This window comes from Gadus morhua, chromosome 11 (genome assembly GCF_902167405.1).
Source record: "Gadus morhua chromosome 11, gadMor3.0, whole genome shotgun sequence".
In the NCBI taxonomy this organism is placed as follows: Eukaryota; Metazoa; Chordata; class Actinopteri; order Gadiformes; family Gadidae; genus Gadus; species Gadus morhua.
This window is the reverse complement of record NC_044058.1, coordinates 30194211-30220944: the sequence shown is the minus strand read 5'-3', so window position 1 is coordinate 30220944 and position 26734 is coordinate 30194211. Positions and strand designations below refer to the sequence as shown.

The 26734-nt window shown below is 48.1% G+C and overlaps 1 protein-coding gene across 3 annotated transcripts; it reads right to left on the bottom strand.

The window, feature by feature from the left end:
* Positions 1-1637: 1637 nt before the first annotated feature.
* pias2 (protein inhibitor of activated STAT, 2) lies at positions 1638-17252 on the bottom strand. Of its 3 annotated transcripts, none has more exons than XM_030370294.1 (14): positions 17146-17252; positions 15480-15976; positions 15305-15392; positions 15104-15154; positions 14025-14115; positions 13810-13944; positions 13511-13616; positions 11745-11818; positions 11504-11664; positions 9588-9721; positions 8018-8222; positions 3420-3616; positions 2281-2318; positions 1638-1883 (listed from the first exon to the last, which is right to left on the bottom strand). In XM_030370294.1, the coding sequence occupies exons 2-14, from the start codon at positions 15589-15591 to the stop codon at positions 1662-1664; spliced, it is 1614 nt and encodes a 537-aa protein (XP_030226154.1). In that variant the 5' UTR covers positions 15592-15976; positions 17146-17252; the 3' UTR covers positions 1638-1661. The 3 variants fall into 3 exon arrangements, with proteins under 3 accessions (XP_030226154.1, XP_030226155.1, XP_030226156.1); XM_030370295.1 differs by having other exon boundaries at positions 3477-3616; XM_030370296.1 differs by lacking the exons at positions 15480-15976; positions 17146-17252 and having other exon boundaries at positions 15104-15203.
* Between the last annotated feature and the right edge of the window lie 9482 nt (positions 17253-26734).

The window sequence follows — 26734 nt, the reverse complement described above, 5'->3', positions numbered from 1 at the left end:
TTCTTGAAGAACAGGATTAAGGTTATGGGCCTTTCAAACACAATTATGTTTTCCCAAATAGATATCATTTCCCAAACAATTAAGCAATGACCCCAAAACCATGACTATCACCATGACAACATACCTCCCATGACTATCACCATGACAACATACCTCCCATGACTATCACCATGACAACCCACCTCCCATGCTCCTCTGATTCCCAAACCGAAGGCGGGATTGCGATGTGACGGTGCGATGTTGGGCCCTTATTCAATTAACGGCCAATCAAACTAAAGAAAAACAATTATTCAACGGTATTAAATTGGACCTTTGATTCGATATCAGACTTTTTTTCAGGCACAGTGAAATGACATGTGCCCTTTTAACTACACTTCAAAAGGGGACTTGAATGCAACACAGGACTGATCTGTTATTGCTCTGGGATACAGAGAAGACCTTTAGCCTTCCTCAGGGAGCCAATGGGAACGCTAGGACCTTTAGCCTACCTCAGGGAGCCAATGGGAACGCTAGGACCTTTAGCCTTCCTCAGGGAGCCAATGGGAACGCTAGGACCTTTAGCCTTCCTCAGGGAGCCAATGGGAGCGCTGGGACCTTTAGCCTTCCTCAGGGAGCCAATGGGAGCACTGGGACCTTTAGCCTTCCTCAGGGAGCCAATGGGAACGCTAGGACCTTTAGCCTTCCTCAGGGAGCCAATGGGAACGCTAGGACCTTTAGCCTTCCTCAGGGAGCCAATGGGAACGCTGGGACACGCCCTGCTGGTCCGGAGTCCCGCCCACCGGAGGTTCAGAGAGTCCAGGGCCCCAGGCCCAGCTCTCCTCCGGGCCCCGGGGGTCTGGGTGAGTCCAGGGCCCCAGGCCCAGCTCTCCTCCGGGCCCCGGGGGTCTGGGGGTCTGGGTGAGTCCAGGGCCCAGGCCCAGCTCTTCTCCGGGCCCCGGGGGTCTGGGTGAGTCCAGGGCCCAGGCCCAGCTCTCCTCCGGGCCCCGGGGGTCTGGGTGAGTCCAGGGCCCAGTCCCAGCTCTCCTCTGGGCCCCGGGGGACTGGGTGAGTCCAGGGCCCCAGGCCCAGCTCTCCTCCGGGCCCCGGGGGTCCGGGTGAGTCCAGGGCCCAGTCCCAGCTCTCCTCTGGGCCCCGGGGGTCCGGGTGAGTCCAGGGCCCCAGGCCCAGCTCTCCTCCGGGCCCGGGGGTCTGGGGGTCTGGGTGAGTCCAGGGCCCCAGGCCCAGCTCTCCTCCGGGCCCCGGGGGTCCGGGTGAGTCCAGGGCCCAGTCCCAGCTCTCCTCTGGGCCCCGGGGGTCCGGGTGAGTCCAGGGCCCAGTCCCAGCTCTCCTCTGGGCCCCGGGGGTCCGGGGGTCTGGGTGAGTCCAGGGCCCAGTCCCAGCTCTCCTCTGGGCCCCGGGGGTCCGGGTGAGTCCAGGGCCCAGTCCCAGCTCTCCTCTGGGCCCCGGGGGTCCGGGGGTCTGGGTGAGTCCAGGGCCCAGTCCCAGCTCTCCTCTGGGCCCCGGGGGTCTGGGTGAGTCCAGGGCCCCAGGCCCAGCTCTTCTCCGGGCCCCGGGGGTCTGGGTGAGTCCAGGGCCCCAGGCCCAGCTCTCCTCCGGGGGTCCGGGGGTCTGGGTGAGTCCAGGGCCCAGGCCCAGCTCTCCTCCGGGCCCGGGGGTCCGGCTCAGTCCAGGGAGATGATGTCCGAGATGCTGCCAGGCCCCCCGCCCCCCCCGGTGATGACGCAGGTCTCGTGGGGGGGGGGGCCCGCCCCGTGGAGCCCCGCCCCCCCATGGAGGCCGGGCTCGTAGCGTGTGCTGGACGAGGTCACCAGGGCCGAGCCGCTGGCCCCCCCGCCGGGTAGCCCCCCGGACAGGGTGTCCAGGAACATTGGGGCCCGGTAGTGCTGCACACGCACACGCACACGCACACACACACACACACACACCATTTAAATATAAGACATCATCAGCATGAGAAGTGTGTGAGCCATGTAGCCGGGGCGTTCAACATGGCTACTCAGAGCTACACACGGAGCTACACACGGAGCTACACACGGAGCTACACACGGAGCTACACAGAGCTACACAGAGCTACACACGGAGCTACACACGGAGCTACACGGAGCTACACACGGAGCTACACACGGAGCTACACACGGAGCTACACACGGAGCTACACACGGAGCTACACACGGAGCTACACACGGAGCTACACAGAGAGCTACACACGGAGCTACACACGGAGCTACTCAGAGCTACACACGGAGCTACACACAGAGTATGTGTGTATTAGTGTTGTACCTGGGAATCTGCTTGAATCAGGGAGAACAGATCCAGACCTGTGAATAAAGTAGAGAGATGTTTAAGTCTAATACAGAATATATACCAAGAGTAATGTTGACCCACAAGTCAATTCATAAGTAAACAGAAAATATTTGATGATTAATGAATTGTCATCTGTTAACAAATGACATCTCCTGTTATCAGTTTAGATTTAACATCAGCAGTTCTGTTATTCTGGGTTCTACAGCCACAGTGAGCCCCTGAAGACCCCTGGGCCTTTCCAGCACTAGAGGAGCTACAGCTCCTGAGAGAAGAGCTACGCTGGGCCTGAAGGCTGGAGGCCAGGGATGGGCAACCTGCGGCCTGCATCCTCACTCAGTCAGGCCCGCACATCATTTTTATAAAGAGTATCGGTTCATAGAATTCAAAGGCAAACCCATGTGTCTAGTTTGCTTGGATCGATATCAGTCATGAAAGGTTTCCACATAAGTCGCCACTACAACTACTACAACTGCCCTGAAGTTAATATCATGCTTGTTGGGTTTGAGTTCATTGAGTTGTTGCACTTAATGTTGGGCCACTGTTTTTCAGTTTTGTGACATCATTGAATGATGATGTATGTGAGCCTGTTGCACCGATAAAAATACTAACCAATCATGTGGCTGTTTGAGCATGGAAAACATGAAATGAATGTATGTTGGTTCAATCAACATATCATAGGTTATGATTCTGGAAGATTTTGTAGGTAGTGGCCATCTTCCCAAAATGCACCAGAATACAGGAAATCATATCCAACAAATTCAAAAATATGTAGCTACTCTCAGTTTACGTCTAGTTGAAGTGCACAGTCACTTGGCCCTCTGATGGTGATGATGAAGGATTGTGGCCCTCTTTATCATGAAAGGTGCCCATCCCTGCTGTAGGCCTACTCTGCATGTCTGTGGGGATGGAGGCCAGGGAGGAGTGGTGGAAGGCTGTAGGCCTACTCTGCATGTCTGTGGGGATGGAGGCCAGGGAGGAGTGGTGGAAGGCTGTAGGCCTACTCTGCATGTCTGTGGGGATGGAGGCCAGGGAGGAGTGGTGGAAGGCTGTAGGCCTACTCTGCATGTCTGTGGGGATGGAGGCCAGGGAGGAGTGGTGGAAGGCTGTAGGCCTACTCTGCATGTCTGTGGGGATGGAGGCCAGGGAGGAGTGGTGGAAGGCTGTAGGCCTACTCTGCATGTCTGTGGGGATGGAGGCCAGGGAGGAGTGGTGGAAGGGCACAGCGTAGTCGGCCAGGGTGGAGCTCAGGTAGGGCGCGTCCAGACTGGGCACGGTGGGCATTCGCACCGACGACGGCTGGTAGGTCAACACTCTGAGACGGGAGACACAGGAGACAGAAGTCAGGACACAAATACACACAGACACGTCAGATCACAGCTGGGCTGGCCTCTGACCGACCAGAGGACGTCCTCAGATCTCCTACCCGCTCTCTAGACCCATCTGGTTACTGTCTAACCCCTACCCGCTCTCTAGACCCATCTGGTTACTGTCTAACCCCTACCCGCTCTCTAGACCCATCTGGTTACTGTCTAACCCCTACCCGCTCTCTAGACCCATCTGGTTACTGTCTAACCCCTACCCGCTCTCTAGACCCATCTGGTTACTGTCTAACCCCTACCCGCTCTCTAGACCCATCTGGTTACTGTCTAACCCCTACCCGCTCTCTAGACCCATCTGGTTACTGTCTAACCCCTACCCACTCTCTAGACCCATCTGGTTACCGTCTAACCCCTACCCGCTCTCTAGACCCATCTGGTTACTGTCTAACCCCTACCCACTCTCTAGACCCATCTGGTTACCGTCTAACCCCTACCCGCTCTCTAGACCCATCTGGTTACTGTCTAACCCCTACCCACTCTCTAGACCCATCTGGTTACTGTCTAACCCCTACCCGCTCTCTAGACCCATCTGGGTACTAGGGGTGTGCCAAAATATCGATACTGCGACATATCGCGATATTTCGTCTTGCGGGACGTTATCGATATGCTGACGCCAGATATCGATATTCAAAGGTCCCATGACATGAAAATCTCACTTTATGAGGTTTTCTAACATAAATATGAGTTCCCCAAGCCTGCCTATGGTCCCCCAATTGCTAAAACTTGCGTTTGGTGTAAAACGAGCACTAGCTGTTCTGCTCGCCTTTGAAAAAACGGAGGCTCAAGCGCGCTGATTTGGAATGTCTGTATTCTTGACGTCATCAGGAATCTCAGCCCCTCCCCTTACTCTGCCTGGCCCGCCCAGAGACGTTGGCCCGCCAATGAGACTCGACCGTGCGAGCGCCACATGTGTGTGTGTTTATGTGAATACACACACTGAAACGCAAGTGTTTCTTGTCGGTTCTTTGACGTGTCTTGTATTTCCACAACGAGACTGTTGTGGGGGTTATGTTATCTCAGCCATGGTTGAGAAGGAATTGGGAGAAAGGAACTTTGGCTTTGACTGGCTGAAGTACATGAACTGCGTCATGCCGCCGGTTGGCGCGAGGCACCATCGCCCGGCAGCGGGCAGCCGGCAGCGCGCGGTTCAGTCGACTTCAGGTTGATGTGAAAGTGGAAGAACCAGAGACGTCGCAGAACCCGACAAAGTCGTTTGTGATTCATTATATCGTCTGGAGGCGCACACCGCTTTTGGCCGTGACAATATGTATTAAATGATATAGATTTCTATGTATTATATGATATTATTTAGATATAGAGCTCCAGGACTGTATCGCAAGTGTTGTACACTTCCTTGTTATTTGGATAACCGTTCTGTCGGACTCTCGTCTCTGGTATTTCTACAACGAGACTCGTATTGGGGGTTATCTCAGCCAAGGTTGAGAATGAATTGGGGGGAAGGAACTTTGGCTTTGACTCCCTCAAGAACATGAACTACGACATGGAGGAGAAAGGGATTGTTGGCGGCGAATGTCTCCAGCTTGAGACCCGCTGAGGGACCACCGCCGGAGGCGGAGGTGCCTAAGCGCTGCCCGGGAACAATCCCTTTCTCCTCCTTGTCGTGGTTCGGTCTACTTCACATTGATGAGGACGTTGAAGAACCAGGAACGTCGGAGAACCCAACGCGGTCGTTTGAGATTCATAATATCGGATCACACATCTTTTGGCGGATATAATATATATTATATAGATATCGATGTAGGCTATATGATAATATTTTGATATAGAGCTCCAGGACTCCCGTGTGTTCTAGAATATTTACAGAACACGGCTAAAGGCTGTGTGCGGCTCGCCATTGCGATACATCCACTGTAAACAGAGCGAATGAAACTAAGCAATGAAATGTTTTCTGCATTTATTTTGTTTTCTAATTTTCTGTTACTTTGCATAAAATGTTTTTGTAATAAATTCTGAATTTCTTCAGTGACACAGATATCGTGATGTATCGTGGGTGAAATTTCTTGCAATATATCGATAATCGCAGAATCGCTGTATCGTGATATTATCGTTATCGTGGGTAAAATATCGTGATAGTATCGTATCGTGGGGTACCTAGTGATACCCAGCCCAACTGGTTACTGTCTAACCCCTACCCGCTCTCTAGACCCATCTGGTTACTGTCTAACCCCTACCCACTCCCTAGACCCATCTGGTTACTGTCTAACCCCTACCCGCTCTCTAGACCCATCTGGTTACTGTCTAACCCCTACCCGCTCTCTAGACCCATCTGGTTACTGTCTAACCCCTACCCACTCTCTAGACCCATCTGGTTACTGTCTAACCCCTACCCGCTCTCTAGACCCATCTGGTTACTGTCTAACCCCTACCCACTCTCTAGACCCATCTGGTTACTGTCTAACCCCTACCCGCTCTCTAGACCCATCTGGTTACTGTCTAACCCCTACCCACTCTCTAGACCCATCTGGTTACTGTCTAACCCCTACCCGCTCTCTAGACCCATCTGGTTACTGTCTAACCCCTACCCGCTCTCTAGACCCATCTGGTTACTGTCTAACCCCTACCCGCTCTCTAGACCCATCTGGTTACTGTCTAACCCCTACCCACTCTCTAGACCCATCTGGTTACTGTCTAACCCCTACCCACTCCCTAGACCCATCTGGTTACTGTCTAACCCCTACCCGCTCTCTAGACCCATCTGGTTACTGTCTAACCCCTACCCGCTCTCTAGACCCATCTGGGTACTGTCTAACCCCTACCCGCTCTCTAGACCCATCTGGGTACTGTCTAACCCCTACCCGCTCTCTAGACCCATCTGGTTACTGTCTAACCCCTACCCGCTCTCTAGACCCATCTGGTTACTGTCTAACCCCTACCCGCTCTCTAGACCCATCTGGTTACTGTCTAACCCCTACCCACTCTCTAGACCCATCTGGTTACTGTCTAACCCCTACCCGCTCTCTAGACCCATCTGGTTACTGTCTAACCCCTACCCACTCTCTAGACCCATCTGGTTACTGTCTAACCCCTACCCGCTCTCTAGACCCATCTGGTTACTGTCTAACCCCTACCCACTCTCTAGACCCATCTGGTTACTGTCTAACCCCTACCCACTCTCTAGAGGTGTCTTGCTTCGCCCTGAAGGGTATTATTTTCGATAATGACCGGCGACGTTCTATACATTATTACACGGCTCCTTGCCAAAACAGCAGAGAAATAGTCCGCCAAAGACGTTGACGTCGCTTAGAAACCGGAGGCGCTGGGGTTGATAAGTTACCGGACTACTTACGGAGTGTAAGAAAGACGTGAATCAGGCAAAAAATCCAATCTGAATAAGAGTATACATGTCGATTATAGCGGACTACACCACCTCTTTTATTCTGCATGGAATTCTACTCCGATCAGAGAATTGTATTCCGATTGAGCCGTATATATGATCTTTTTTTTTTTCGATTGAGCTGTGCTTCCACTTCTAACCGGATCAGTAGTGTCCATGTAAACGCGGCTGTGTACCGGTCACACCGGTCTCACGGTAACGTCAAAATCCATATCGTAGCGCAAATTCACACCAGGGTCTGCGTCACTCCCCGCTCTACGAGCATGTCATATGCAAAAAGAGACGAGAGCGACAAGAGCCTCAATCATGTCTTGTTGTGACGTTGGTTGCACAAACCGTTTTAATAAGGCTGATTATCCCATTTATTCTACTTCTTGCTTGCCAACATAACATTTTTTAAATACTTTAATAATTATGCTTTTTCGTATTCTTTTTCGTATTGCATGCTTATTAAATGTATACTCTATTTGAGTTCATCTCCCTCAAAAAGTAGTCCCCTTTAATCACGATCGATCAAACATGTTTTTGACACCTCGAAGGGCATTATCCCGCTTATACCATGGTCACTTGCCAAAGAAATGAAATGAAGATAATTTATTTATATTGTCATGCGTTTTACAATCAAATATAAAGGTTTTCACATAAATAGGACGGACCGTAGCTACGACTTGGCAACGGGAGGTATTTTAGTCCGCTGAGAGCTAACGTTATGGATTGTACATATTTATAATTCGAAATTCGTCCCAGCCTTTACACCACAGATACTCTACGGTCTGTACAACCGCATTGTCTAAAATTAAATTACACAAAAATTAAATTACACAAATTGAAAAACTCATAGGCCTTGTTGGAAATGTAATACCTCGTCAGATGACGTTGATTACTTTTTAATGGCCTTAATTTGGGCTAATTTCATTGACTACCTTTTAATGCCTTTAACAACCCAGCGGAAACCCAGAGCGACCAGCAGCAGACTCACCCCTTGCCGTGCACGTCCTCAGTCTTGGTCATGTAGAGGCAGCGTTTCTTAGGGGGGGGGTCCTCCTCCTCCTCCTCGTTCTCTGAGGAAGAGGAGGACGAGCTGTCCAGGGTGAGGTCGATGACGTCAGCCTTCTTGGTGGACGGCGAGGACGGCTCTGAGCAGACCGACACCACCGCCGGGCTAGGCCGCAGGGGGGCCGACGCTGGGGGGGGGGGGGGGGGATAACAACCAGTACTGATCACATGTCTACTGCTCAGCCAATCTCTGATCAATACTGATCACATGCCTACTGATCAGCCAATCTCTGATCAATACTGATCACATGTCTACTGCTCAGCCAATCTCTGATCAATACTGATCACATGTCTACTGCTCAGCCAATCTCTGATCAATACTGATCACATGTCTACTGCTCAGCCAATCTCTGATCAATACTGATCACATGTCTACTGATCAGCCAATCTCTGATCAATACTGATCACATGTCTACTAGTGGTGCAACGGTTCACGGGTTTCCCGTGATCCGTACGGATCAACCATCACGGTTCGGGACACAAGTGATCCGCGGATCGGCTGATTAAAAAAAGAAGTTGTGCGTTGACGTGATCAGCGCATGTTTAGAGGACAATTCCGGTATTAACAACATCACCAAGTATCGTAGTGAAATACAGTTTCTGTTGTGTTTTATTTGGCGTTCCGTAAATCCCATTGAAACGTAAACCGGAACCAGAACCGGACGTTTTTAGGTTTGGTTGTAGTCTTTTCGCGTATCAACAGTAGGGCTAGAACGGAGCGAAAAGACTACAACCAACCCCCCTTGCAATGAGCATGAGCCTCCCAACCGAAATCAATAAATTTACAAAATGCCAAATAAAACACCACAGAAACTGTATTTCGCTACCAAACAAAAAAAAAAGAAGATAAGGATGTCTGCATTGCCTTGGGAGAGTGTAGACTCTAAACTCCCCAGGCAATGCAGACATCCTGAATTGTAAATCCAGGGTTAGGGATTATTTACTATCCTATCCATGTTAAAAAGAAGAAGGAATAATGCCTCAAATTGCAAATTTTTTAAATATTGACCATGCTTAAAGGAAGCAGGATTATTACCTAATTTTTCACTTTATTTTGTTTTTACACAGTTAAAAGATTTTATTTAAAGTCACATGTCTTGTTATCTTTATTGTTGTTGTTGATCCGAAAATGATCCGACCCGTGACTCAAAAACCGTGACCCGATCCGAACCGTGAGCTTTGTGATCCGTTGCACCCCTAATGTCTACTGATCAGCCAATCACTGATATCTCTGATGGGACCATCTGCTAGGGACAGACCCTCCCCTAGAGACAGACCCTCCTCTAGAGACAGACCCTCCTCTAGAGACAGACCCTCCTCTAGAGACAGACCCTCTTCTAGAGACAGACCCTCCTCTAGAGACAGACCCTCCTCTAGAGACAGACCCTCCTCTAGAGACAGACCCTCCTCTAGAGACAGACCCTCCTCTAGAGACAGACCTTCTTCTAGAGATAGGTCCCCTGTAGAAGGCCTTTGGTCAGCTCGAGACCTACCTTCTACTTTGGGGATGCACTGGGATGACAGTTTCAGCGCCTCCTGCTTGGGCCTCATGGGACACCAGGTCCCGTCCTCCTGGAACTTTATCTCGTCCACGTCAGAGCAGTCGTTCAGGATCTCCATGAACAGGCTGCAGGAGATGAGACAGGAGGTTCATAGCAGCAAAGAACCTGGAGATCAGTATCTGGCAGGAGATGAGACAGGAGGTTCATAGCAGCAAAGAACCTGGAGATCAGTATCTGGCAGGAGATGAGACAGGAGGTTCATAGCAGCAAAGAACCTGGAGATCAGTATCTGGCAGGTCCACATCATTACTTCATTCTACTGTCCAACAGAACAGTAGGAGCTAAGAGGACAGTAGGAGCTAAGAGGACAGTAGGAGCTAACAGAACAGTAGGAGCTAACAGAACAGTAAGAGCTAAGAGGACAGTAGGAGCTAAGAGGACAGTAGGAGCTAACAGGACAGTAGGAGCTAACAGGACAGTAGGAGCTAACAGGACAGTAGGAGCTAAGAGGACAGTAGGAGCTAACAGAACAGTAGGAGCTAAGAGGACAGTAGGAGCTACCAGGACGGTAGGAGCTAACAGAACAGTATGAGCTAAGAGGACAGTAGGAGCTACCAGGACGGTAGGAGCTAACAGAACAGTAGGAGCTAAGAGGACAGTAGGAGCTAAGAGGACAGTAGGAGCTAACAGAACAGTAGGAGCTAACAGAAAAGTAGGAGCTAAGAGGACAGTAGGAGCTACCAGGACGGTAGGAGCTAACAGAACAGTATGAGCTAAGAGGACAGTAGGAGCTACCAGGACGGTAGGAGCTAACAGAACAGTAGGAGCTAAGAGGACAGTAGGAGCTACCAGGACGGTAGGAGCTAACAGTAAGAGCTAACAGGACAGTAGGAGCTGACAGGACAGTAGGAGCTAACAGGACAGTAGGAGCTAACAGGACAGTAGGCGCTAACAGGACAGTAGGAGCTAACAGTAGGAGCTAAGAGGACTGTACCAGCTAACAGGACAGTAAGGCTGGACCGAGTTATTCAAATATTCGGATACTCGTTCGGAAAATAAGTATTCAAAGCTTAAATCAGTATTCGGAGCTTCGTTTTTTTTTCACGTACATGACGTTACCAGAGCGAGGGAGGCTAACTATAAGCGACACCAAGCAGAGAAGCGAGAGAGGGGGAGGAAGAATAGTTATCTTGTTTCCCTTTACTTTATAACAACATTAGCGGGATCTCGGGAGGAAAATAAATGCTTAGCGAAATGCTAACCTTAGCTTAGCTGTTTGTTTATGCGCCCATCAACTGTGACTGGCTTGCTGCAGAGCGTGAGCGTCTTGGGAATACCCGGTCAATATAATGGATATAATATGGACACATAAGACAATCAATATTCGGTATTGTACAAATTCCCTGAAAAGATGCACGTTCCAGGATGAATTGAAAAGCTCCCGCAAGGGCTGAGATGGCAGAGGACAGCTGATTTGGAACGGAGCAACAGCTGTTCGCCTCCACGGGGAAAAACTAACTGGAACTCCAACTGACTTAGGCCTACTAATTGACGTTCAAAAGCTATTAAATCTTCAACAAAATATGCAGATACTGTCATAATCGGTTCCAGGGAGTATATATGGATTATTAATGTTGTTTTTGATGGTGTGTTTTTCTGGAACGAGTATTCAAATACTCGCTCGGAAAAACCAATGAGTATTCGAAGCCTGAAAAATGGCATTGGGGCCAGCCCTACAGGACAGTAGGAGCTAACAGGACAGTAGGAGCTAACAGTAGGAGCTAACAGGGCAGTAGGAGCTAACAGTAGGAGCTAACAGGACAGTAGGAGCTAACAGTAGGAGCTAACAGGACAGTAGGAGCTAACAGTAGGAGCTAACAGGGCAGTAGGATCTAAAGGCCACTGACCCGTCGATGATGAGGCCCTCGTAGGCGGCCTTCTTGTCGCACACGGGGCAGATCCAGGTGGGCTTCTTCTCGTTCATCTGCAGGTAGAGCGCGGCGTCGAAGCACTGCAGGTGGGAGCAGGTCAGGGCCCGGCACGGCACGGTCAGCCGCATCTTCCCCAGCTGGAGGAGGACGGAGTCAGAGACCTCCCACACACAGGACCTCATGAACGGACCGGCAGAAGGACGGGGAGACAACTCACCGGGCACATGAGGGACACGCGGAGGCTGGTGGTGGCGATCTCGCTGTCCGGGTCTGCGGTCAGCTTCTCTTTGACTGAACAGAAACATGTTGGGTTAACCCCTAACCCTAGCAGAAACATGTTAGGTTAACCCTAACCCTCACAGAAACATGTTTGGTTAACCCTAACCCTCACAGAAACATGTTGGGTAACCCTCACAGAAACATGTTGGGTAACCCTAGCAGAAACATGTTGGGTTAACCCTAACCCTAGCAGAAACATGTTGGGTTAACCCTAACCCTCACAGAAACATGTTGGGTAACCCTAACCCTCACAGAAACATGTTGGGTTAACCCTAACCCTCACAGAAACATGTTGGGTTAACCCTAACCCTCACAGAAACATGTTGGGTTAACCCCTAACCCTAGCAGAAACATGTTGGGTTAACCCCTAACCCTAGCAGAAACATGTTGGGTTAGCCCTAACCCTAACAGAAACATGTTGGGTTAACCCTAACCCTAGCAGAAACATGTTGGGTTAACCCTAACCCTCACAGAAACATGTTGGGTTAACCCTAACCCTAGCAGAAACATGTTGGGTTAACCCTAACCCTCACAGAAACATGTTGGGTTAACCCTAACCCTAGCAGAAACATGTTGGGTTAACCCTAACCCTCACAGAAACATGTTGGGTTAACCCCTAACCCTGACAGAAACATGTTGGGTTAACCCTAACCCTAACAGAAACATGTTGGGTTAACCCTAACCCTAGCAGAAACATGTTGGGTCAACCCTAAATCTAACATGTTGGGTTAACCCTAACCCTAACATGTTGGGTTAACCCTAACCCTAACATGTTGGGTTAACCCTAACCTTAACATGTTGGGTTAACCCCTAACCCTCACAGAAACATGTTGGGTTAACCCTAACCCTAGCAGAAACATGTTGGGTTAACCCTAACCCTCACAGAAACATGTTGGGTTAACCCTAACCCTCACAGAAACATGTTGGGTTAACCCTAACCCTCACAGAAACATGTTGGGTTAACCCCTAACCCTAACAGAAACATGTTGGGTTAACCCTAACCCTAGCAGAAACATGTTGGGTTAACCCCTTAGAGAAACATGTTGGGTTAACCCTAACCCTAGCAGAAACATGTTGGGTTAACCCTAACCCTAGCAGAAACATGTTGGGTCAACCCTAACATGTTGGGTTAACCCTAACCCTAACATGTTGGGTTAACCCTAGTCGAGCTAACACCCTAACCCTAACATGTTGGGTTAACCCTAGCCCTAACCCTAACATGTTGGGTTAACCACTTTGGAGGGAAGCATCCATGATGTGAAACATTGCGGACCTAAGGCGTGTGCTGTGTTAGCATCTAGCAGAATGCGTTGATGTCATTAAGGAGCTGGTAGGAGTCCTGCTGAAGGATTCCTACAGGTAGGCTGTTGACAGAGGGGCGGGACCGCACAACACTGAGGAAGAGGAAGTGATGCCTACTCAGAGCTCTACTAGGAGGAAGTGATACGTACTCAGAGCTCTACTAGGAGGAAGTGATGCGTACTCAGAGCTCGACTAGCAGGAGGAAGTGATGCGTACTCAGAGCTCTACTACGAGGAAGTGATGCGTACTCAGAGCTCTACTAGGAAGTGATGCGTACTCAGAGCTCTACTAGGAAGTGATGCGTACTCAGAGCTCTACTAGGAGGAAGTGATGCATACTCAGAGCTCTACTAGGAGGAAGTGATGCATACTCAGAGCTCTACTAGGAGGAAGTGATGCGTACTCAGAGCTCTGGAGTGGTCGGGGTTCCGGATGCCTTTCATCCTCAGCCTCTGGAGGAGCAGCGGCGACGTCAGCTGCCTCACCAGATACACCGACAGGGAGTAGGTCTGCACACACACACACACACACACACACACACACACACACACACACACACACACACACACACACACACACACACACACACACACACACACACACACACACACACACACACACACACACACGATGGTCATGATGGTGGAGACGGGGTCATGATGGTGGAGACGGGGTCATGATGGTGCAGATGGGATGTCGTACCTTTCCGATCTCCGGTGCCCAGGTCACAGAGATCTGATTGGGCACGGCCGACGACAGGCGTACCAAGGAGGTGATGTTGAGGGCCCTTCCTGGCCGCTTCTGCTCCACGCCGTTCTTAGGAGGCGGGGCATAACCCTAGACGCAGAACAACCACAAGATGAGGGAACGGCGACGGCAGGAACACCAGGTGGGGGGGTGGGGGGGGGGGGACTCACCGGCAGGGGGAACAGCTTCCCGTTGACCTTGATGCACAGGCTGTTGGGGTAGTTATCCTCCTGAGGACAGCTGGTCTCAGACAGACAAAACCTAGGAGACGACACGGGACAACACCTGCTGTCTTCACCAGAGGACAACACCTGCTGTCTTCACCAGAGGACAACACCTGCTGTCTTCACCAGAGGACAACACCTGCTGTCTTCACCAGAGGACAACACCTGCTGTCTTCACCAGAGGACAACACGCATGGGCCTTCACAACTTCCTCTGGTGAATAATTTTTTGATAATTCACCGTTGCTAGGGATATAATGACCGCTGTCAAGGAAAGTTGATTTCTTTTTTTCTATCGTATCACTCGGGAAGTAGTCCGGTAACTTGTCAACCCCAGCGTCCTCGGTTGCTAAGTGACGTCAACGTCTTTGGCGGACTATTACTCTGCTGATCAACACTACGAATGCTGGTAACGAATAAATTGTAAAAAGACACACCGTGTGAGGTTATTTTTCTGGCCATAGATTCCATATGCTAAAGCCGTGTCTAGTTCACCGTCATGCAGGCAACACCCTGAGGACAACACCCTGAGGAGGACAACACCCTGAGGAGGACAACACCCTGAGGAGGACAACACCCTGAGGAGGACAACACCCTGAGGAGGACAACACCCTGAGGAGGACAACACCCTGAGGACAACACCCTGAGGAGGACAACACCCTGAGGAGGACAACACCCTGAGGAGGACAACACCCTGAGGACAACACCCTGAGGAGGACAACACCCTGAGGACAACACCCTGAGGAGGACAACACCCTGAGGAGGACAACACCCTGAGGAGGACAACACCCTGAGGACAACACCCTGAGGAGGACAACACCCTGAGGAGGACAACACCCTGAGGACAACACCCTGAGGAGGACAACACCCTGAGGAGGACAACACCCTGAGGAGGACAACACCCTGAGGAGGACAACACCCTGAGGAGGACAACACCCTGAGGAGGACAACACCCTGAGGAGGACAACACCCTGAGGAGGACAACACCCGGTGTCTTCCCCACGGGGCGACCATCTGAAGACTCACCTCAGCTGGATCTGAACCATGTAGTCCCGCCGGCCTCCTGGGAGGAAGTCTCTGATAAACCAACAGACAGCTTGTTAGTGTGGCTCTGCCAATGGGAGAACTACAGAGAAAATGAAGGAGATGCAGCTACAGCATGAACCATGTGACGAAGGTCTCCATGACGCAGGATCTTCTGTCAGAGCGGAGGAAGGTGAGCCCTACCTGGAGATGCAAATCTCTCGTACTTGCTGCGGCGTCAGGGCGAAGATGAAGTACTTCTCTTGGTGGTAGCGCTGGACTGTGCTCGCTCCTGTAAAGAAAGACAACCTCGGTCAAGAAGGGGTCCTGAGAGCAGGAGGGAGCCACAGCACTGCTGAGAGGACACAAGGACACGGACCCAGGCTGGAGGGCTTGATCAGCACGTCCAGCACGTCGTAGAACGGCAGCGCCTTCATCTGCACGTCAGGGTGGACGGGGGGCGGGAGAGGGGCCGGCTGCTGGAGGTTCATCCTGCTGCTGGTCCTGGAGGTCACCAGGAGGTCACCAGGAGGTCACCAGCTCGTCACACTGGAGCAACAGCGAGACAAGGGGACTCCTGTAGAAATATCCGGGTTCCCTGAACTCCCAGCTCCTTGGGACAACACTGCAGACCTAGCTGAAACCGGTCCAGGAGACGGGGTCGGGGAGGCAGGGGTCAGAAGACGGGGTCAGCAGATGGGGTCAGGGGTCTGCAGATGGGGTCAGGGTCAGCCTGGTCTTTAATCCCGGGGGGAGGGGGGCAGTGAGCTACTATCCGGGGCTCCAGCGGTTCTCGAGACACCTCGAGTCCCTCAGCAGAATGCGGCGTTCAGGAACACTCCAGCTGGGTCCAACAACACTTGAAGCTCGGGAGTTCTGGAGAAAGAGGGTGAGCGTTATCTCTGTATAGCGATAACCAATAGGGCTACAATAAGGGTGTGTGTGAAGTTGTTTTGAGGTAGTTTGGTAGTTTGGCTGGTTTGAGGACCTGTGGGCAGACAGGCCTACAAGTAGACTGCGGACATTGGGGATGGAAACCAGAACCCTTTGGCTCGGAGTCAACTGAGCCGCAAGATGTCTAGAGTGACTACCTCAGCCCCACTGAACAGATGAACAGTATAGCCAGAGCTATGGCTAAGCACTATAGACACAGTTGTCGACGGACATAATGGTTCAGTAGGTTCATAAGTCCTACGGCCAAAATGCCTTACGACCAAATTCTCCAGTAAAAGGAGTAGAAGTAAAGTGGGACTGTTTAGGGCAATGAAGTTAAACCAAAAATATGATGGCGACGGATGTAACCTCAACCCTGCCCATTCTCTGTGGAGCAGTTCAACAGGAGATCAGACTCTGACGCCGTCCTCCCCGTGCAGAGCACCAGACCTCCAGCACAACAAGCGACCAAGACGAGCACATCTGCATATACAATGTTGACGTCCCCTGGCGAGACAACCACACACTTTGCAGGACCTTAACGTGTCACAAGCCGTTAAATTCAGCTTTACTTTAGAATCGAATTTAATTTTTTTGTTAAATCCTTCCCGCCCTCCGCCGGGCAGCTCCCTGTAGTCTTACAGAGTTACGATTAGGGTTAGATGATGTTCATCATCTGGTTTTACTTTAAAGTAACAGATAATAACATTCGGTATCCACGGATACTCTGAACACCTCAACAGCTTCCACTTGGAAACCTTCACTACAGATTGAAGCTCAAGTTTAACGTGCGAGTAAACTATAATCTCACTTTCCTGGGGCTTTCTCTACCATTGGTACAGCCTGCGGTAGGAGGCCTGTCAGGTAATGGAACGGGACCACCGTTTAAAACGGTTATATAACATGAATATACAGCTATTTATATTAATATTATAATTATATCTCAATAGGAACTATTAGCAGAAGCTATCAGCTAGCCACATGAAGCTAGCGTTCAACAACCGAGATCCGATCCCTGAGCCCTTCGACCTCCGCGGCGAGAGCCCGTTAAAGGAGAGTTTAAATATATATATCGTTATTAAACACAAACACTCGGTGTTGTTCTCACTCACCATCACAATCCGCCATCTTGTCTTCGCGGTCATCCGCGTCATCCTCTCCTGACATGTGACCAGTGTTGCCAGATTGGGCGGGAAATCTATCTGGCAACACAGGTCACTTGACCAGGATCCCAAGCCCTTTCTCTCAATGATCGATGATCGATAAATACCCGCAAAGATTCAAAAAAAAGGAAAATGTGTGAAGTGTCTTTATAGCCAATGAAGTACAATATCACAAATAAATCTGGATAACATTCTGCTTATTTAATAGTATAATTCCATATAATATATAATACAATTTATTGGAATGGCCACTTGGGGCTTTACGTGAAGTGGGATAGCAGATGAGACATTTTAAAACCATATTTATAATATAATCATTGTTTCAATGTGAAATAACAAAGTGAATTGGGCTGTAAGTAAGGTTTAATCTAGCCATAGCGCCATTGTGCTTCAGGTATCTGAATAAAACCATATGGATAGAAGGCAGCTCTCTAAATACACATTAAACATGAAATACAAAAATATTCTAGGTATATAAAGGAATATACACAAAATAGATAAGGCAGATACCATATTGGTACATAATCTATAGGCCTTTCAACTAGATCTCAGAAATCTAGGAAAAGCAAAAACATAACATACAAGGGAAATTATATAATAATAATAATATAATAATAATAATAATAATAATAATAATAATAATAATAATAATAATAATAATAATACATTTAATTTAGAGGCGCCTTTCAAGACACCCAAGGTCACCTTACAGAGCATATAGTCATCATAAATCGTTTAAAAAAACAAGACATTGTGGAACAGTATGGGCTGGTAAGGGTATAAGGGCAACTAGAACTGCAAGCAGTTATGCAGGGGTCCAAGAAGTGTGCATTTCGCCTGCACAACGCAACAAGAAATGTGCGTTTCGCCGGCACATCGCGAAGCATGTGTTCAAAACGCTACCCTGAACCTGTGGATACAAAGGATTTGACTGTGGTAGGAGTAGCGAGAAGTCAGTGTAGCGTTTTCGAGGCAAAATTTTGTAGAAGATATACAATTTCCTCGTTTATGGCGCCCCCTAATGGCGAAATTTTCCGAAATTTTTATCGTACGACATTAAGGTTAGCACCAACATGTGTGTAAAACTTGGAGTCGATCCGATGTGTAATTTTGGATTTTTTTGGATTTTGGATTTTCCACGTCTAATTTAGCTAATAAACCAATATTCAAAACGCTACCGTTTCGTCGTCGAAGGTCGGATCAAAAAAGTAATGCAGGAATTCTTTTCGTGTAGGTCTGAAGATGCCGTGTGCAAAGTTTTGTGTCAATTGGTCGAGAAATGTGGGAGGAGTAGCGAAAAAACATTTTTGCGGTTTTCGCGATTTAGCGAAAAATATTCATAGACGCAAATGGGCGTGGCCTAGGCCAAAAGATGCAGCAGACTCCAGTGCATCTGTGGGTACAAGTTTTTGGACTCTTGAAGGTTCGGTGTGGGAGTTATAGCCCCGAACGTGTTTTCCTAGGTATAGCGCCACCTAGTGGCCGGCATGTCTGGATTTTGGCGTCTGCGTAGTCCCCATGGATCTGGATCTAGTCATGCAATTGGCGTGTCGGCACCATTTACGGTTTGGGCTGCGGTACCACTTTCAAGGAGGTAAGTATAACTAGAACTGCAAGCAGTTATGCAGGGGTCCAAGAAGTGTGCATTTTGCCGGCACAACGCGACAAGAAATGTGCGTTTCGCCGGCACAACGCGAAGCATGTGTTCAAAACGCTACCCTGAACCTGTGGATACAAAGGATTTGACTGTGGTAGGAGTAGCGAGAAGTCAGTGTAGCGTTTTCGCGGCTAAATTTTGTAGAAGATATACAATTTCCTCGTTTATGGCGCCCCCTAATGGCGAAATTTTCCGAAATTTTTATCGTACGACAATAAGGTTAGCACCAACATGTGTGTACAATTTGGACTCGTTCCGATGTCTAATTTTGGATTTCTTTGGATTTTTGATTTTCCACGTCTAATTTAGCTCATAAACCAATATTCAAAACGCTACCGTTTCGTCGTCGAAGGTCGCATCAAAAAAGTGTCTCACGATTCCTTTGCGTGTGCGTCTGAAGATGTCGTGTGAAAAGTTTGGTGTTGATCGGGCGAGAATTGTGGGAGGAGTAGCGAAAAAACAGTTTTGCGGTTTTCGCGATTTAGCGAAAAATATTCATAGACGCAAATGGGCGTGGCCTAGGCCAAAAGATGCAGCAGACTCCAGTGCATCTGTGTGTACAAGTTTTTGGACTCTGGGAGGTTCGGTGTGGGAGTTATAGCCCCAAACGCGTATTCCTTGGTATAGCGCCACCTAGTGACCGGCGTGTCTGGATTTTGTCGTCTGAATAGTCTTCACGGACCTGGATCTAGTCATGCAATTGGCATGTCGGCACCATTTACGGTCTGGGCTGTGGTACCACTTTCTTGGTAGGAAGTATAACTAGAACTGCAAGCAGTTATGCAGGGGTCCAAGAAGTGTGCATTTCGCCGGCACAACGCGACAAGAAATATGCATTTTGCCGGCACAACGCGAAGCAAGTATTCAAAACGCTACCGTGAACAACATGTGGATATAAAGGTTTTGACTGTGGGAGCTTCGGTGTGGGAGTTATAGCCCAAAACGCGTTTTCAGAACATTCCATTGGCAAATTAAGAGACATACAATGTCGTAGTTTTTTGGCGCCGCCTTGTGGCGAAATTTTCCGAACACAATTTTCCTTTTCCAAATAACTCCCGCCCACATTAATAATTCTTGTCCATATTTTCTATATAGACTCGGGGTTGCCCCTTGATGGTTTCCCTCGAGTTTAAAGAATATTCCTTTGGCCAATTAGAAGATATACAATTTCCTCGTTTATTGCGCCCCCTCATGGCGAAATTTTCCGAAATTTGTATCGAACGACAATAAGGTTAGCACCAACATGTGTGTAAAATTTGGACTCGATCCGATGTCTCATTTTGGATTTCTTTGGATTTTTGATATTCCACGTCTAATTTAGCTTATAAACAAATATTCAAAACGCTACAGTTTCGTCGTCAAAGGTCGCATCAAAAAAGTGTTTCGTGCATTCTTTACGTGTGCGTCTGAAGATGTCGTGTGCAAAGTTTGGTGTTGATTGGTCGAGAAATGTGGGAGGAGTAGCGAAAAAACAGTTTTGCGGTTTTCGCGATTTTGCGAAAAAAAATTCCAGACGCAAATGGGCGTGGCCTATGCCAAAAGATGCAGCAGACTCCAGTGGATATGTGCGTACAAGTTTTTGACTGTGGGAGGTTCGGTGCGGGAGTTATAGCCCCAAACGCGTATTCCTTGGTATAGCGCCACCTAGTGGCCGGCGTGCCTGGATTTTGTCGTCTGCCTAGAACTCAGGGACCTGGATCTAGTCATGCAATTGGCGTGTCGTCACCATTTACGGTTTGGGCTGTGGGCCCACTTCTAGGGGGGAATAATAATAACAAGAAATGTGCGTTTCACCGGCACAACGCGAAGCAAGTATTGAAAACGCTACCGTGAACAACATGTGGATATAAAGGTTTAGACTGTGGGAGCTTCGGTGTGGGAGTTATAGCCTAAAACGCGTTTTCAGAACATTGGCCAAATAGGAGATAGACAATGTCGTCGTTTTTTGGCGCCGCCCTGTGGCGACATTTTCCAAAGACAATTTTCCTTTGCCAAATAACTCCCGCCCACATTAATAATTCTTGGCCATATTTTCTATATGGTCTCGGGTTTGCCCCTTGATGGTTCCCTTATAGTCTGAAGAACATTCCTTGGGCCAATTAGAAGATATACAATTTCCTCGTTTATAGCGCCCCCTAATGGCGAAAAATTCCGTTATTTTTATTGAACGCCATTAAGGGTAACACCGACATGTGTCTAAAATGTGGGCTTGATCCGATGTCTAATTTTGGTATTTTTTGAATTTTTGCGTTTCGACGTAAAACGTAGCTAATAAACCAATGTTCAAAACGCTACCGTTTCGTCGTCGAAAGTCGGATCAAAAAACTGTCTGAGGGTTTCTTTGCGTGTGCGTCTGAAGATGCCGTGTGCAAAGTTTGGTGTTGATTGGTCGAGAAATGTGGGAGGAGTAGCGAAAATACAGTTTTGCGGTTTTCGCGATTTTGCGAAAAAAAATTCTAGACGCAAATGGGCGTGGCCTATGCCAAAAGATGCAGCAGACTCCAGTGAATCTGTGTGTACAAGGTTTTGAATGTGGGAGGTTCGGTGTGGGAGTTATAGCCCCAAACGCGTATTCCTTGGTATAGCGCCACCTAGGGGCCGGCGGGTCTGGATTTGGTCGTCTGCATTGTCCGAAGAGATCTGGATCTAGTCATGCAATTGGCGTGTCGGCACCATTTACGGTTTGGGCTGTGGTACCACTTCTAGTGAGGTAAGTATAACAACTAGAACTGCAAGCAGTTATGCAGGGGTCCAAGAAGTGTGCATTTCGCCGGCACAACGCGACAAGAAATGTGCGTTTCGCCGGCACAACGCGAAGCATGTGTTCAAAACGCTACCCTGAACCTGTGGATACAAAGGATTTGACTGTGGTAGGAGTAGCGAGAAGTCAGTGTAGCGTTTTCGCGGCGAAATTTTGTAGAAGATATACAATTTCCTCGTTTATGGCGCCCCCTAATGGCGAAATTTTCCGAATTTTTTATCGTACGACATTAAGGTTAGCACCAACATGTTTGTAAAACTTGGAGTCGATCCGATGTGTAATTTTGAATTTTTGGGGATTTTGGATTTTCCACGTCTAATTTAGCTAATAAACCAATATTCAAAACGCTACCGTTTCGTCGTCGAAGGTCGGATCAAAAAAGTAATGCAGGAATTCTTTTCGTGTAGGTCTGAAGATGTCGTGTGCAAAGTTTTGTGTCAATTGGTCTAGAAATGTGGGAGTAGTAGCGAAAAAACATTTTTGCGGTTTTCGCGATTTAGCGAAAAATATTCATGGACGCAAATGGGCGTGGCCTAGGTCAAAAGATGCAACAGACTCCAGTGCATCTGTGTGTACAAGTTTTTGGACTCTGGGAGGTTCGGTGTGGGAGTTATAGCCCCAAACGCGTATTCCTTGGTATAGCGCCACCTAGTGGCCGGCATGTCTGGATTTTGTCGTCTGCCGTCACCTCACGGACCTGGATCTAGTCATGCAATTGGCGTGTCGGCACCATTTACGGTTTGGGCTGTGGGCACACTTTTAGGTTTATTTTTGCTGGAATAATAAAAAGAAAAATCCTTACAAAAACAATAGGGATCCAACCTGTTGGCTTGGACCCCTAACTAGAACTGCAAGCAGTTATGCAGGGGTCCAAGAAGTGTGCATTTCGCCGGCACAACGCGACAAGAAATGTGCGTTTCGCCGGCACAACGCGAAGCAAGTATTGAAAACGCTACCGTGAACAACATGTGGATATGAAGGTTTTGACTGTGGGAGCTTCGGTGTGGGAGTTATAGCCTAAAACGCGTTTTCAGAACATTCCATTGGCCAAATAGGAGATAGACAATGTCGTCGTTTTTTGGCGCCGCCCTGTGGCGAAATTTTTAATTTTCCAAAGACAATTTTCCTTTGCCAAATAACTCCCGCCCACATTAATAATTCTTGGCCATATTTTCTATATAGACTCGGGTTTGCCCCTTGATGGTTTCCCTTGAGTTTGAAGAACATTCCTTTGGCCAATTAGAAGATATACAATTTCCTCGTTTATAGCGCCCCCTTAGGGCGTAATTTTCCGATTTTTTATTCGAACGTCGTTAAGGGTGGCGCTAACATGTGTGTTAAATTTGGACTCGATCCGATGTGTAATTTTGGTTTTTTTTGGATTTTGGATTTTTCACGTCTAATTTAGCTAATAAACCAATATTCAAAACATTACCGTTTCGTCGTCGAGGGTCGGATCAAAAAAGTGATCGATGCATTCTTTGCGTGTGCGTCTGAAGATGCCGTGTGCAAAGTTTGGTGTCGATTGGTCAAGAAATATGGGAGGAGTAGGGAAAAAACAGTTTTGCGGTTTTCGCGATTTTGCGAAAAAAAATTATGGACGCAAATGGGCGTGGCCTATGCCAAAAGATGCAGCAGACTCCAGTGAATATGTGCGTACAAGTTTTTGACTGTGGGAGGTTCGGTGTGGGAGATATAGCCCCAAACGCGTATTCCTTGGTATAGCGCCACCTAGTGACCGGCGTGTCTGGATTTTGTTATCTGAGTAGCGGTGCCGGACCTGAATCTAGTCATGCTATTGGCATGTCCGCACCATTTACGGTTTGGGCTGTGGGCCCACTTTTAGCGCGGGAAGTATAATAACAAGAAGTGTGCATTTCGCCGGCACAACGCGACAAGAAATGTGCGTTTCGCCGGCACAACGCGAAGCATGTGTTCAAAACGCTACCCTGAACCTGTGGATACAAAGGATTTGACTGTGGTAGGAGTAGCGAGAAGTCAGTGTAGCGTTTTCGTGGCGAAATTTTGTAGAAGATATACAATTTCCTCGTTTATTGCGCCCCCTAATGGCGAAATTTTCCGAAATTTTTATCGTACGACATTAAGGTTAGCACCAACATGTGTGCACAATTTGGACTCGTTCCGATGTGTAATTTTGAATTTTTTGGATTTTTGATTTTCCACGTCTAATTTAGCTAATAAACCAATATTCAAAACGCTACCGTTTCGTCGTCAAAGGTCGCATCAAAAAAGTGTCTCATGCATTCTTTGCGTGTGCGTCTGACGATGTTGTGTGCAAAGTTTGGTGTTGATCGGGCGAGAAATGTGGGAGGAGTAGCGAAAAAACAGTTTTGCGGTTTTCGCGATTTTGCGAAAAAAAATTCTAGACGCAAATGGGCGTGGCCTAGGCCAAAAGATGCAGCAGACTCCAGTGCATCTGTGTGTACAAGTTTTTGAATGTGGGAGTTTCGGTGTGGGAGTTATAGCCCCAAACGCGTATTCCTTGGTATAGCGCCACCTAGTGGCCGGCGTGTCTGGATTTTGTTATCTGAGTAGCGGTGCCGATTCTGGATCTAGTCATGCAATTGGCGCGTGTGCACCATTTACGGTTTGGGCTGTGGTTCCACTTTCACGGGGAGGTAGTATAAAAATCCTTACAAAAACAATAGGGATCCAACCTGTTGGCTTGGACCCCTAACTAGAACTGCAAGCAGTTATGCAGGGGTCCAAGAAGTGTGCATTTCGCCGGCACAGCGCAACAAGAAATGTGCGTTTCGCCGGCACAACGCGAAGCATGTGTTCAAAACGCTACCCTGAACCTGTGGATACAAAGGATTTGACTGTGGTAGGAGTAGCGAGAAGTAAGTGTGGCGTTTTCGCGGCGAAATTGTGTAGAAGATATACAATTTCCTCGTTTATTGCGCCCCCTAATGGCGAAATTTTCCGATTTTTTTATCGAACGACATTAACGTTAACACCAACATGTGTGTAAAATTTGGACTCGATCCGATGTCTAATTTTGGATTTCTTTGGATTTTTGATATTCCACGTCTAATTTAGCTAATAAACAAATATTCAAAACTCTACCGTTTCGTCGTCGAAAGTCGGATCAAAAAACTGTCTGAGGGTTTCTTTGCGTGTGCGTCTGAAGATGCCGTGTGCAAAGTTTGGTGTTGATTGGTCGAGAAATGTGGGAGGGATAGCGAAAATACAGTTTTGCGTTTTTCGCGATTTTGCGAAAAAAAATTAATGACGCAAATGGGCGTGGCCTATGCCAAAAGATGCAGCAGACTCCAGTGAATAAGTGGGTACAAGTTTTTGACTGTGGGAGGTTCGGTGTGGGAGCTATAGCCCCAAACGTGTTTCTCCTTGGTATAGCGCCACCTAGAGGCCGGCATGTCTGGATTTGGTTATCTGAGTAGCGGTGCCGGACCTGGTTCTAGTCATGTAATTGGCGCGTGTGCACCATTTACGGTTTGGGCTGTGGACCGACTTTCAAGGCGGGAAGTATAATAATAATAATAAGAAGAAAAATCCTTACAAAAACAATAGGGATCCAACCTGTTGGCTTGGACCCCTAATAATAATCCTTACAAAAACAATAGGGATCCAACCTGTTGGCTTGGACCCCTAATAAAAAAAATCCTTACAAAAACAATAGGGATCCAACCTGTTGGCTTGGACCCCTAATAATAATAAAAATCCTTACAAAAACAATAGGGATCCAACCTGTTGGCTTGGACCCCTAATAATCCTTACAAAAACAATAGGGATCCAACCTGTTGGCTTGGACCCCTAATAATAAAAATCCTTACAAAAACAATAGGGATCCAACCTGTTGGCTTGGACCCCTAATAATCCTTACAAAAACAATAGGGATCCAACCTGTTGGCTTGGACCCCTAAATAATAAAAATCCTTACAAAAACAATAGGGATCCAACCTGTTGGCTTGGACCCCTAACTAGAACTGCAAGCAGTTATGCAGGGGTCCAAGAAGTGTGCATTTCGCCGGCACAACGCGACAAGAAATGTGCGTTTCGCCGGCACAGCGCGAAGCATGTGTTCAAAACGCTACCCTGAACCTGTGGATACAAAGGATTTGACTGTGGTAGGAGTAGCGAGAAGTCAGCGTAGCGTTTTCGCGGCGAAATTTTGTAGAAGATATACAATTTCCTCGTTTATTGCGCCCCCTAATGGCGAAATTTTCCGAAATTTTTATCGTACGACCTTAAGGTTAGCACCAACATGTGTGCACAATTTGGACTCGTTCCGATGTCTAATTTTGGATTTCTTTGGATTTTTGATTTTCCACGTCTAATTTAGCTCATAAACCAATATTCAAAACGCTACCGTTTCGTCGTCAAAGGTCGCATCAAAAAAGTGTTTCGTGCATTCTTTGCGTGTGCGTCTGAAGATGTCGTGTGCAAAGTTTGGTGTCGATTGGTCAAGAAATGTGGGAGGAGTAGGGAAAAAACAGTTTTGTGGTTTTCGCGATTTTGCGAAAAAAAATTCTAGACGCAAATGGGCGTGGCCTAGGCCAAAAGATGCAGCAGACTCCAGTGCATCTGTGTGTACAAGTTTTTGGACTCTGGGAGGTTCGGTGTGGGAGCTATTGCCCCAAACGTGTTTCTCCTTGGTATAGCGCCACCTAGTGGCCGGCATGTCTGGATTTGGTTATCTGAGTAGCGGTGCCGGACCTGGTTCTAGTCATGTAATTAGCGCGTGTGCACCATTTACGGTTTGGGCTGTGGGCCCACTTTTAGCGCGGGAAGTATAAAAAGAAGAATCCTTACAAAAACAATAGGGATCCAACCTGTTGGCTTGGACCCCTAATAATAGGAAAAATCCTTACAAAAACAATAGGGATCCAACCTGTTGGCTTGGACCCCTAATAATAAACACTACAAAAACAATAGGGATCCAACCTGTTGGCTTGGACCCCTAATAAGGGCTGGTATGGATAATAAGAACAAGGGAGATCGTGTACACAGGTATTCAAACAAGGTAGGTGAGGTATAGAAGGGATTTAACCAAATCATTTGCAAACAATATGAAAACGCATAATAGGATAACATGTATATCAATTATGATGTAAATAAGAAAATAAACGATACAACAT

Excerpts from the sequence above, each read along its gene's own strand:
- pias2 (XM_030370294.1), bottom strand. The coding sequence starts at position 15,591 with ATGAACCTCCAGCAGCCGGCCCCTCTCCCGCCCCCCGTCCACCCTGAC. Across the intron at positions 15,155-15,304 it reads CGAGAGATTTGCATCTCCAG|AGACTTCCTCCCAGGAGGCC; the intron begins GTAGGGCTCACC and ends TTGGTTTATCAG. Across the intron at positions 3,617-8,017 it reads GAGGACGTGCACGGCAAGGG|AGTGTTGACCTACCAGCCGT; the intron begins GTGAGTCTGCTG and ends CTCCCGTCTCAG.